The following is a 13,982-nucleotide window of genomic DNA, read 5'->3' as shown; positions in this document are numbered from 1 at the left end:
GACCAGTGCTACTTCTTGAACTGGCTTAAAAAGCTCCTGTAAGAAAACATTCATAGAAGAGTTCTCTCTTGAATGGATTCATAACTTTATGTTTATTTATAAACAGCAAAAAGAAAAAAAATAATTTTCTCCATCTTTTCTCTATCTTTTGATCTTGAAATCAAAATAGAATCTCTACTTGCCCAAGTAAATTATTCTGCATTTTCATGAATTCTGATTCAAAAGAAATATCCATAAAGTGCTTGGACAACAGTAGAAACCTTTTTGGTGATATATATTATTGTTATTATTCAAAAGCATAACTTGCATGTGTGGATGTGTGTCCAAGTGCTACCAGATGAGCTAAACCACTTTTACACTCAGTCTGCAGTGACACTCAAGGCTTTGCAATGCAAACATTAGGGGAAAACTGACTCCACAAGTCAAAAATACTGATTTTATAAAAAAATGTACAAGTCTGGTTGCCTGATATGAAGGTTTAAAATAATATTTTCTTTTCTTGCCTTATCTCTGAAACTCTTTCTCTAAAAGTACACAAGCTTGTTACTGAAGAGCTTGTCCACTGAAGTAGAAGTTAGGTATAACTGAATAGATAATCACTTGAAAATAGAAGCAGACATTAATTTAGTGTTGAGATTCCCATGATAAATTGGCTAAAATGATTAAAAACATGCTCACATTAAATTGAGACATCTTTTATTTAGGAAGAAACAAGGAATCCAAAGGTTTAAATATGTAAGGGTTAATGTAGTTAAAATTAATGGTAGCAACTAAGCTGAAAATGTCAGGACTCCAAATTCCAGGTTTAGATTGGCTGTTGAGGCAGATGAAATGTGGTAAAGGGTGGGAAGTTGAGTTTGTGTCATAGACTTTTCTGATGGAATGGATTAAAGTTTATAGGTTTGCATTACAATATTACAATACATCCTTAAATAAAAAAAAAAAAAAAGGAAAAAACACAAAAATAAAAGCTGCTTGTGGAACATCGGGTTCTATCTTTTGCACCAGGAAACAGAGCTGATTTGAGACAAACTTTTTGTGAAGTTCCTTGAAAATAATTGAAAAGGAGAAATGGACCTCATCCTAAAAGAAGACCCAGTCAAATTTTCTCAGCTGCGTGGACTAAATTCTTATTTCTGTTGGTATCTCAGCAACTTCTCTGGAGAAGGATTGAAGGGAGAGGGAACAGTGAGGTTTTCAAGGAGAGTCTAAGAATTTGATTTGATCTGAAAGTTTTTAGGATTAGAAATCAATATGTTTGAGTACTGCCTCTGAGTTGAAGGAGATAGTAAGGTCAGGAATCACTGAATAACTCTTTTCTGCTACTCTCCTACTCTTCTTTATCCCTGAACCTCATTTGTTCTCAGCATTCACTAGCACCCATTCCTATTCCCAGCCCATCTGAAGATCCATAGAGCACATAAAGTGTCATTCATCTGCTTACACTGATGGAAGAAATAAGAGTTCTTTGTCTTTTCCATATCTATCTCTGCAGATTGAGCTCACTGTTGCCATCATGGGTAAAGGGACTGGGACTTCTTCTTACAGATATTACAGGGCAGGGTTACTGAGGCTAAACTGGGTTGCACAGCTACAGAAAAAAACCTTGGGGTACAGAATTTACTCTTCTTCAGGCCACTGTGAAAGAAAAAGTTAGTCCTGGGAAGCTGGAATCTGAAAAATACATTCAGAAAAAGATGCTGTCTCCACCACTTCCCCCCAGTTTTCTCTTGGCAACAACAGTGGCAGAGCCAAGGTCTGTGTTCCTGGGGGGAGAGGATGCTCTGTTTACCTGGTGCCTGCTGTACCCACTATCTCAAGCCAGCTTGGAATGCATCTATGATCAAATCAGAATTGCTGGGAACAGCTTAAATGTCAACATTTTCCTAATAATAAATTCTTGTAATTTCAGGCTCCAGAAATATTGGGAAAACTGAGTCCTGAGGCAATCGTACAGATGCTTTAGTAGTAGTTGCTTTTGGGGTTTTTATTTTGTTTTGATTTGATTTTTCTTCTGTTTTTTTTTTTTTTTTACAAGATTTTATAAGCCTCGATTTTAATTTGCTTTTCTTTCTTTGTGTATTTTACAAGTATAAATGACAGTCCAGAGCTCCTGTTGTGTGACCACTTCACTTTACCCCATGCAGATATGTTCTGGTTCATATTTCGTAAATCATCGTGTTGATACAATTGTGATATGTGCAACATTTTCCTGAGATTCTAACTAAACGTCTCATCTAAACTTCATTGACAGTAATATGAGTCTTTCCACAGACTTTTTTCCTACAAATAGTATCCTATAAATATGCCATGTTTCCAAATTTAGGAAGGAGTAGCAAAATTTTGCGATTCCTTATGTTCTTGGGTGTGGTTTTGTCGGTGGTGATGACTAATATATAGATATTGGAAATTATGAGTAGTACATTTTTTTAATCATGTATCAATCAGCAGAAGATTCCTTCTTACTAAAGTGTGCTAAGATGTTCTAATTCACGAGTTTAAAGAAGTTTTTATTCAGAAAAATAAAAAAAATTGGCCATCTCAATTTATAAGAAATATTCAGATGAGAAAAAAAAACCTGTTGCTATACTTCATGTAACTAAGTTCAGGTTTAACATTCCAATAGTTTTCAGTGGAAAAAATATGGTTAAAATCTTTCAGGCAAGAGGAATCAGCTAAGCAGTTGTGCCTTAGTGAGAACTCTTGGCATGTGCTGATGCTGGGCTGTTAGTGAGAGCCTGCAAATAGGGCTGATGGAGAGAAGAGAGATGATCTGCACCGCAGAACAATGGCTTTTAAAAATGTGGGCTGTTGTCACAGGGGAGTGACCAACAGGGCTTTTTACAAGGCTACTTGACTTTTGCATATCCGTTGCTGGATACCATAATCTGAAATCGCAGCATTGTTCAGCAGCCTAATCCTCTTTGTTCTCTTCTAATTTTGCAAGCCCTCAGGCTTTCTCCGATTCCTAAAGTGAAGTGCTCACACTTGAAACACATCTTTGTTTGCCTTGTTCTTTTTTTCCTTCTTTTTATATGAAAGCTTTTCTCTGGCTCGGTTGAATTTTGTGTCACAGCTATTTAAATAAAAATCGGAGCAGACAAAGAGAGAACAACATGGGCAAAATAAAACCATATAAAACTCTTTTCTGAAATACAATATTTATTTTTTTTTTAGTACAGATCAATATTTTTTTCAAAAGAACCAGTAGAATTCAAACTAGGAAAAGAATATACTGTGTATACATGCAATTAAAGGTAGAACTCAGACTCAAGCTACAAAAAAATGGAATAAACAGCATTTCAAAATCTTTCTTTTCAAGTGTCTTATTCTGTTTATTCTAAAGACAAAGCCACTTGCTACAGTTAAGTAAAAGGTTTTTTCCAGAAATGTTTTGGTGAAATCTGTAGTGGCTGAAATGATCTATGTATTTTAATTTATATTTTGTAGAAAATACTGCACTTCAGCATTCTTTGAAAGCCACCCATCCTAACATTTCATCTGTCTAAAAGATGCCACAATACTCAAAGTATTCTGTACTTGCAGAAAAGCTGTAGTTTCTTCATGGGTTTTGATGTATTTTAATCCCTCAGCAGTCAAATAATGTCAAGTAATGTGTCAAGTAATGAATTTGTCTGTGATCCGTGTTGCCCACACAGTGAAAAGAAACATAGTATTTTATGTAGTATATCTTTATTATTAATAATTAATTTCGAATAATTTTTTTATTTAGTATCTCAGTGCAAGAGATATGTATTTACCAGTTTCTCGAGACTTGACCTGTAATTATAAAGCCTGAATCCACAAACTGTGACAGTGCACAGAATACAGTAGTAACAATGTGATTTCCTTCCTAGTGTAGTTTAGATGCCCTTGTGACTTCTGTAATTATATATGTTCCATTCATTGCTCTTCAGTCATGGTAAATGTGTGTTCTGACCACTGAGAAGGTCACTAACAGATTTCTAACATGATATTTGCAGACGTACTAGACGGCAAGACATCCGAAACGGAGACCCGCTTACCCACTGCTCAGACCTGCAGCATCACGGTGAGTTATGGGCACAACTGAAGTGCAGCTAATTTGTATGTATTTTACAGACTGTGCACGAGTAAAGTAGGAAGCATGTGAATGATTTGTTGGTGAAATTGCCTCGAACATCTGTGAAAGATGAAAATAATGCATCATTATCCCAATTTAGATAGCTTACAATTGCCTTGATCAGACATTACAGACTATTTGAGGGTTTTTTTTTTGTTTTGTTTTCCTCAAGTTAACAGTTTTAAGCATTTTAATTTTCCTGCTTCTCTTACCTGATAATACTATACCATCAAGTTAGGCATATTATATCAGAGAGGACTTGTAACTCCTTCAGGATAGCAAGAAGTACATGCACATTGTTTTATATAGTTTGCAGAAGATGATAAGCAAACGTGTTTGTAACTATCTTGCCAAATATGGAATGACCCTTGTTGTAGGTGCCACACTAAAAGATGTAAAGATCAGGATGTTCCTTGCAATAGGCCTGTCCCATATGCTTTCAGCATGGGTTTTCTTGGACATATTTTGATTTGGTTTTTTGTCAGCTATTTCATTTTCACAGTGTATTGATCAGATTGCTTTCTGGACTTGTTTGACTGATAAACTTCTCACAGTTACTAATTTGTTGCCAAACTTTTCAGAAGACCTTCACTCAGAAAATTAAAAATGTCCATTTTGCTGTAAGTGGAGGGAACATTTAGGCAATACTTCCCTCTGCTGGAAAAAAGTGGATCTTTATGATTGTAGCAGGTCTATACACACACAGAGTATTCTGAGTTGAAAGGGACCCCCAAGGATCATCGAGTCCGGATCGTGAGTGGCCCATATGGGGATCAAACCCACAACCTTGTTGTTATTAACACTATGCTGTAACCGAGTTAATCCAAGGCTTAAACCACTAGACAGATCTCTGGGATAAGGAGGTGACTGAAAATGGCAATATCTCAAAATCCTCATGTCCTTCCAGTCCATATAATAACAAAAATGATAAATAGTTCAAAGTTGTACTTTGTGTCAGCTATAATTCACCATCAATATGTTTCACTAATAGTTTTATCTATCTTCCTTTCAGTCATTTGAAACTCACAGCTAACATTACTATAGCTTTTCTTTTTACTTCTTGATTAACAGACTCAGGCCAAGTTACTCAGAGGGCAAAAGGGTTTGTAAAAATGCATGAATGGATTGTGATCAGGATGTAGTTGTCACATTTTGAGAACTCACAAATGTACAATTAGTTTAGATTTGAACTAGTCAATCGGCACTAGAAGAAAGTTCAAAAATTTCTTGTTGCATCAAAAGAAGTGATGCATATACAGTGTAGATACTGAGGCTGAGATGACATTTCCCAATAGGAAAATTTCACCAGGCACTAAATGTTGATTTTAATACCAGCAGAAGCATGTCTTAACTTTACCTTTTTACTTTCTGGACATGTTACTCATGAGTAAAAATATGGCCTGGGCTACCACATGTTTGTTCATTTTAATGTTTTCTAGCTGTTGCCTGCTGTGCTTTATACAACTGTAAGTTTGTTCTTTATTTTCATAGGTGAAAAAAGCATTTCAAAACCCTTTGGTTTTTTTTATATCTTCCCATATTTGGTAAGCATATTTATCTGATAAAGATATGTTCTGTCCAAAGGGAAGAGAGTAATACAGTTTTGCATTAATCCAGAAATGCATTTTTTTCATTGCAACAATCATGGCACCCCTGATCACAAGGATCTTTGATACAGCTTTGTCAAAATAAGAAAAGCAAGTATCAGTAAGTTACAAAAAATACTGAGGGAATGAAATTCTGGATCTTAGACCTGAAGGATGCACTGTTAAAATGCTTAATGAATGATTTAGACTGGTCTTGAGTTAAATTTTCTCTAAATTAATAGAGTTGTAAATCTGTTACATTTTCCTACATTTACGTGTCATTTACACGTAGTCATGTGTTGTACAGGTGACTGCATGGCCTGTAAACTTCCTGTGCCAACTTATGCTGAGGTTTTTCCTTGTTTGTGACCAGAACTTTTCTGGACATTCTTCATCTGGACAGATGAAGAATTGGGTTCACCTATAACCAAAAATAAGCTCCAGCAATCTTTTGCTACTTGTCTACACATTCACTTGCAGTAACTGCCAGTTGATTCTCCATGTGAGCCAACAAATACATAAAAAAAGAAAAATCTCACTTTTAAAGGTATTGCAGAAACCAACTTTGTGATCAGTCTGAAGAACTAATGTTTTTAATAAGGCTTACATAAGACTATCCATTGCCCTTTGGTGCAAATGTATAAGAACTAATATAAAATGACTGCACAACAACATTAGAGGGAGCTGAGGATCCTTAGCTGTACAGGTGTTTGCCCAGACATTAATGCTTAAATCTAAAAGCATGGACACCTTTGTGTCAGCTAAAGAAATTTTTTTTTTTAAGCATAACACTCCAGTGCCATCAAGAAATTAATCAAGTATTTTTTTACTTTTCTTTTTTTTTTTTTTTTTTTTTTTTAAGAATTTGTAATAGAAGAGGCACCTTTTTGAGCTGATTTATCCCAGGGAACATTTAAAGAATCACTGAGTTAAACTGTATAGTGAGATTGATTCATCTGCAAAGCAGTCTTGGTATAAGTACTTGGCCTTTCATACTTCTTTGGTTATGTCAGAAATTATGTACTTAAAGGACATTTATCAGGGTAGTAAACTGATACTGCTCTTGGGTTCATTTTGGGAATTACTGCTCTCAGACAGGATTGTGGGCTGAATTTCATAACCAACTTCACGACTTCTATGCTTTTCTAATTCCTCCACCTGCTTTTCTGGACTTCCTAGACTTTCATTCTTCTTTCTAGTCTCTTCAGCTTCTCCCTCAGTCCCAAAGCTGCACTCCGATCCTGTGATTGCTTACTTTATTGCACTCCACATACTCAGTATTACATGGACTTTATAGACATTTTTGGATGTGCCTTCTGCTCTGTTAAATCATGGAAATGGAAATTGAAGGATCTCCTAATTGCTTCCTCTCTCATCTGCCACCCATACTTTATTTTCTGCACCTGTGAAGAAATTTAAAGAGGACTTCACTCCCTTTCCATGGTGTTCTCTAACACACTAGAATGTCATAGATCAGATCCAAGAAAACAGAAGTTTGAAGTGGTGTCAGAGCACCCAGTTTCAAAAATACCCTTCTTGCTTCTTAGATACTAAAGATATCCTAGCTACCTAAGTTTTCCAGCAGAAACTTCCCTATATACTTAAAAATACACCACTCCTCTTGGGCAGGGGGACCTTTGCCAAAGAAATACCTGGTTTTGTCCTTTCTACTGACATTTAGAATCTAGGCAGTTATCTTCCTTGGATTTAATGAGACGAGTGTTACATATGCTCTGGTCCTGTGTAATTTACTTGAACTAAGCTGTGTTCAGGAAAGTATAGTCAGTGGTACTGCAAGCCCCCTAATGTGTAACCTGCTAGTTAAATCCACTGTTTAGGATGTGGAAGATGAGGACGTAAAGTCCATTTAGGCTTAGGAAATTGACTTGATAGTTGTACTTCCAATACAAACAGCCAAAAATGTTGGATTTCTCTTGTTTAAGTTGGGCCATTCTGCAACCACGATTCATGGAGCCTGGGAGAGGAATTGAAACAGAGTGTGCATCCTAGGGTGAAATCCCTGTGTTTCCATCCTTTATTCTGCCTGTAAATCACTGTTTCACAGAAACAAATCGCTGGAGCAGTAACAGAAGTGTTCCAGGCTATAAAATGGGAAATTTCCTACTTACTGTTTTATGCTGCAGCCCTGTACATGTATCTGTTGTGGATTCCAATTCAGATATCAAACAACTTCTCTCTGACTGTGTGAGAATCCTTGGCTGCCTGCTCAGCCCTGTGAATTCTGTTCCTTAAGCAGAGGAACTGAACCAAAAGAGTCAGTACATCATTCACAGTGTTGAATCTGGACCCATAAGTTATCAGCCAGTCAGTCCCATTTCCAATCTTTATCTTAGCACTTCTAATTATATTCAGTTAATCTCTTCTCATACTTCCAGTTCCCCTGCTTCACTGACACCAATTCACCTGTGCTCCATCTCAGAGCTTATCACCAGTACACTTGGCTACATTCTCTTCCAGCTGTCTCACTTTTCTCTTGCTGCTTTGCTTTCTAATTATTTCTTCCATTGCTCCCTATCTTCCTGACTCAGAGCTGCACTGACATTCTTCGTGGGAATGTGGTTTCTGAAAGATGTCATAAACATTGTTTCACTTAGTTTTTTATAGAACACCCCACTTACTTGCTTAAAAGGTCCACAATCCAGCAGAGGAAGGCAAGCAAACCCATTTCCTATTTGTTTAGTGTTAATAGGCTATTTGTTGTTTTCTTGTGGAAAATTGGGCAAGCATCAGTTCCTATTCTGCCTCACATCCCTTCGCCCATCCTCTTTCAGGACTGCAAGTCATTATTGAAAGGAATATGAGTCTGCATCAACATAAACCAGGAGCTCAATTTTAATTTTACCTTTGGTTCAGTCATCTGGTAAACAGCCTGTGTTCTGTAAACAACATTAGCAATATGATAGAGGCACAGTTGGGAGCAAACAAAACTGGACAAAGGATTTCTCTCAAAGGGTTTTAAAGAGACATAATTTTCCTGTTAAAACATATCAAAACTGATTCCTTGAAGATTTCCAGTGCTAAAGTTCAAAAGTGGAAAATGGAAAGAATGGCAAAGAATGGCAAAAAAGTCAGGAAACCCCATGAGATCCACGCAATGTTAAATAGCCTACCAAGCCCTTCCTCCTCACTTACTCTTCAGGATTGTTGATCAGTGGCCACTTAATTCCATAACAGCATTTTAAATATTTAGCTAAAGTGGAGAGCTGAAACTTACAGTCTCTGTGGTATTGGAGAAGAATCAAATACCATATAAATCCTATAGCTATGTGATATTTCCAGCAAGTTGATGAATATCTTGAAACATTGTTGTTACAAAAGGAAGTAATTTATTTAACTTTCTTTTTCCCCTCCCATAATGTCTGGTTTATTAACCTCATTACATTTCCATAAATTATATCAGTATGAGAGGAAATGATTAATTGAAGATTGTTTCCTCAAAAACATTATTTCTGGTCATTAACAGCTTCAGCAAACTGCAGTTCCATGTAATCTAAACACATTATACTACTTTTAAATAGCCTCATGTTTTATTACTTTACTCTAAAGTATAATGACCATAGAGCCCAGGAGGCATCATTACAAACATTCTGCAACTACACCCTGAATTTTCTCATCGCATACAGTTTGCTATTAAAAATTCTTGTCGTGTCCTAGATGTTTTCCTTGATGAATAATAATGAGGTTTACAGAAAATTTCACAATTAAATTCATTAACTTCCCATATTGAGATGTTAGCAGCTGTTAGGATTTAAAATACAATTAAAAAAAAAAATGAACAAAACCAGTAAAAACCAAAAACCTACCAGGAATCCTTACAAAGACAGAGGTGTTGATGGAAATTTTCCAAATAGCGTACTGATATGGGGAAATTTTCTTTTAAGTGTTTATCTTTAAACACTTTAAGGGAGCCCAATTTTATAAACAACAACAACAAAAAATTACTCAGCATTCAAGTGGGGATTTTTTCAGTAATTTTAATTTGTTTCTTTTCTTTTTCTTTTTTTTTTTTTCCCATGTTGTACAGATAACCCAAGTGGTCACACCCTGGAGGAAAAGATTATCTATGGAGTAGAGAACAGCAGCACGTTTCTTGAGTGCAGTCCAAAATCTCAGCGTGCTGTAGTCTACTGGCAATTCCAGAAGCAAAATGATGACCGCAAAGAAGAGGTACACTAAAAAAAAAGAGAAGAGATGCAACTAATTTTCTTTATAAACTTCAATCTGAGTCCTTCCCAGAACTATTTTAGTTTAGCAGAATTCCTCTATACTCTTATAACTGCCATTGTTCTTCACCGTATTATCGCTCTTATTACCATTAAGTCCTGTAATCTCTCAATAGGTTTTACAGATTGTTACAGCAGAAAACATTCATATCCTCTCCTTGCTCAGACTCCCTGAGCAAGTTTGTTTTGCAGTAGAGATCCCAGAAATACGAGAAGTTTGCATTCTATCTTTTCACCTAAAACATGAAACAAGGATTATATGAACTTGAATATCACAAAGACCTTAAAATTGCAGTTTACCTGCACTCATCTAATTATACTGTTTGACTGAAGCATAGTCTATCAGGAGCATCCTATGTACTGCATGCTCCAAGACTTTTTTGCACATAAGGCAGAGACAGAATGAAGAACTGAGAACTGTAGTGGACGCAAGAGTATGAAAACTTGTACATTTTTTTCAAAAAAGCAATATTCTTAGAGGCAAAAATACTGACCTTCCCTGTTTGCTTTACTCTAAGTTGATACTTTATTTATCTCCTTCTCTTGTCACCAACATTCTTATGTTATTAATCACCCAGGTTTTCAAGTCCTGTTACTATCAAACTAGGTCACTCATATCTTAAGAGAAGAATCTGCTCTGGTAGCTAGGGAGGTCAATCTAGGAAACAAAAACTTGGGTTTTGCATGGAAGTATTGTTAAATACATGTATATTTAAAGCATGTTCTAAATAGTTACATTAGCACCTTTAAATATTTTTCTTTTGTTTGCATAAGTAGTAAATTATTAAGAATTTATTCTTGGTGAAGAGAACAGCAAACAGGTTTGTGGCCTTTCTGTCTGCATCCATATGTGCATTCAGAAAACAGAGTTACATCCCATGAATGAATTCAGAAAAAAATACTGTATTTTGAAAAGCTGCTTTTTGAATATTAACATTTTCAGATTTAACCCTTGATTGTAAATTTTCCACTTATGCAGAATCCACTTCTATGCATAAGGGGTTTCGTATTAAGGAACAATAGGAAGACAGAGAACCTTTCCTTTAATTGGATTTAGGTTTGACTAAAAGGTAATGATAAATGTGACCTCGGTAATACATCCAAATACATCCATGCTGACTCTGCTGGTTACAGGCAAGGATCTTCTGTAACCTTACCAGGAAGTCCAGCTGACAGATTTGATACAGATCTTTGTTCAGCAGCAGCAAGGACTAAGGAGTAAATTCCTAATTCCCCAAAGTCTTTGCAGGACATTGGTTTTTCCATAGTATTTGAGCCTTTCATAATTACAGATGAATGGCAAAGGGTTTTCCATTTTTGTGGGTTTGGGATTTTTCGGCCAAGTTTTGCCATTGAAAGGAGCAGTACTAAGGAGTTAGTATGGTTAGGAGATAATGTGGCACATATGTGAAAGACAACCATTGAAATTACCACTTTTTTCCAATACAGATAAAAGTGGGTGACCATATGATCCGGACAGAACAGGGCCTATTGCTACGAAGTCTTCACCGGAGAGACTCTGGTGTGTATTTCTGCCATGCTGTGGAGCATGGCTTCATGCAAACTCTGCTCAAAGTGACCCTTGAAGTGATCGATACTGACCACCTGGAAGAGCTGCTCCATAAAGAAGAAGATGGCGATGCTTCCAAGATCAAGGATGCTACCAACAGCATGACCCCCAGTCAAAAGATCTGGTACAGAGACTTCATGCAGTTAATCAACCACCCCAATCTCAACACAATGGATGAGTTCTGCGAGCAGGTTTGGAAAAGAGACCGCAAACAGCGCCGGCAAAGGCCTGCCAACGCGCAGGTGAACACAAATAAGTGGAAGCACCTACAGGAGAATAAAAAAGGTAGAAACAGGAGGACCCATGAATTTGAGAGGGCACCACGGAGTGTCTGAGCTTCATTACCTCTAGGAACCTCATCCAAGTAGAAACTTGTATAGACAGATAACTGGAAAAAAATGCAATATTCATGAACTTTTTCATGGCATTATGTGGATGTTTACAAGCGTGGAAAGTTCAAACGATTTCCACTAGGTTTAAATAAAATCCATTTCTAACTTTCCTAGCAATTCCTTCCTCTCTGCTCTGATTCTAAGACCAGAAAGACCAGAGTTTCAAGGATGATAACTCACCCGGACCTAACTTACTGCTCTAAAAATTCTACAAGTATTCAACAGGCAAGTTTTGCTTTCTCTTTTGCCGGAGATATAAACAAAATTTCATGCTGTCATCTTATAGAAAAGAAAATCAACCCTCACCTTTCATCATCAGCACTACCATTTCTAGACTTATATATAAAACTGCATGAACTCATTAAGCTGATGAACGTCTAAACACGTGATTGGACACAAGGATTTTGTTCTTGTTTTGTCTACCAGTTCTCCTGTTTATATGTGCTAGAAGAGGAAAAACAATACTGAATGAGATTAATTGTGGAAATCTGAACAACATAAGCCATCCATCATCTGAAAGAAAAAAAATGTGGAGTACACTGGCCTACTACTGATGACTTCTTTCCGCTTTGATCTAAAGATGTATTTTATTAAAACTATAATTTAAATGTACCATGAAAAATATGCAGCAAACATTAGCTCATTTCTAAAATAGATTAGGCTTTTTGTCTTAGAAATATTGTGCTTCCTAATTATTGGTTTAGAGGAAAAAAAGACAACTTCCAATTATGAGCTGCTTTACTGTTTTGTTTGGAAAAACTTCCAGGGGAGCTAGTCACACTGCAGTTAACCTCCTCCCCTCTCAGTAATCTATATGACATGTACTTCAAAGAAATTTTAAAACTAAGCTATTTTAACATGAAAGTCACTTCATGTATAGCATGGAAGTATTCTACATTCTGTTCTTCTAAGTATGGTATTTGAAATTATTCAACTTGTCTAACACCTTGCTATAGATTGAACCAATGAAGAGGAGAGCATTGATTTTCAGTTGTATATTTTTTTTTATTAAAAAAAATACAAATAGCATTAAAATACCCTCTACTAATTACACTCTTGCTTTCTTGGTTCGTATTTGTGAATGCTAATATTTAAATACTGTGGCTCATAAACTGTCATACATCCATGAGCAAAGCTCTTATTCAGTTTAAGGAGTTGTGTTCCCAGCTCTGTGGTAGAAATATGTCCACACTACTGATTCTCAGTGCTCCATTCTTTCTGTGGGCCAGATCACCCAAATGCGAAGAACCAGCACTAGACCACATAAACAGTAACCTCAAAGCCCCATTTTAAGATCTGAGGGACAGTTTTATCTGTGGGTGAAATCTGCTGCAGTAGTCAATTGGTGAAGTTCAGCTTAAGACTAGTTTATACTAACAGATAATTTGGTCCTGCACTTCTGTCTTATTCTATATACAGGAGAGCAACAGGGTAAAACAGACAATGTACTTGCACCATAAGTGTCAGTTTAGGGTTATAAGTAGTGGATTTATTCACCTCAGCACAGATGTGCCTTTGGTCCCCAGTTCTATGGTGTCCAGTTCTTTTGAGATCATCTTTCTCCAGCCTCCCATATCTAATCTTGGTAGGGTCTGTAAATGACATAATTTCAAGTAATGTCATTGTGGGGAAAATTACTAGAACAAAATCCTTAGTTTGCTAAAGGAGCTTTTATATAAAAGTGTGTCTGCACTGATGACTGATCTGTTTTGTTGTTATTCACATGAGGTTATTTAATTTATCTATCTCTACACTATCAGTGAGGCTTATGTGATACAATATAACACAACTGCTGTGACAGCTTCTCTCACAATATGCCTAAGTCTCCTTGCCTCTCACTGATTCAAGTATCGCTCTGCTTAGTGAAGTCTTGACTTCTCACCTCCATAGCAATTGGATTTTCACAAACAGCCCAGTTACTTTAGTCCCCTTTGAATCCTTTGTGAGGATGAACTGGCAAGATTTTTTGTCATTTAATTCTTTAGCAAAAAAATCATTGAATAGACCAGGACAAGGCTGTAGGGCCATGATTTAAGAAAGCACTTAGGAATTTAGTTTTAAAGCAGTTTTAAGTCTCTCTTATGTTTA

The 13,982-nt window shown here is 36.4% G+C and overlaps 1 protein-coding gene across 3 annotated transcripts in view; it reads left to right on the top strand.

Moving 5' to 3' along the window:
• Window positions 1-12,945, top strand: part of SEMA3A (semaphorin 3A) — a 238,354-nt gene extending 225,409 nt beyond the window's left edge. For all 3 annotated transcript variants that reach the window (XM_027883646.1, XM_027883647.1, XM_027883648.1), the window contains 3 exons: window positions 3,984-4,051; window positions 9,734-9,876; window positions 11,382-12,945. In XM_027883646.1, coding sequence (XP_027739447.1) covers window positions 3,984-4,051; window positions 9,734-9,876; window positions 11,382-11,837 — 667 coding nt within the window. In that variant the 3' untranslated portion in view covers window positions 11,838-12,945. The remainder of the gene's footprint in view (window positions 1-3,983; window positions 4,052-9,733; window positions 9,877-11,381) is intronic.
• The last annotated feature ends 1,037 nt before the right edge of the window (window positions 12,946-13,982 follow it).

Source organism: Empidonax traillii, unplaced genomic scaffold, assembly GCF_003031625.1.
Source record: "Empidonax traillii isolate 1590-97213 ecotype Southwest subspecies unplaced genomic scaffold, ASM303162v1 scaffold131:size1687323, whole genome shotgun sequence".
Classification (NCBI taxonomy): domain Eukaryota; kingdom Metazoa; phylum Chordata; class Aves; order Passeriformes; family Tyrannidae; genus Empidonax; species Empidonax traillii.
This window is presented reverse-complemented; position numbering and strand designations above follow the sequence as displayed.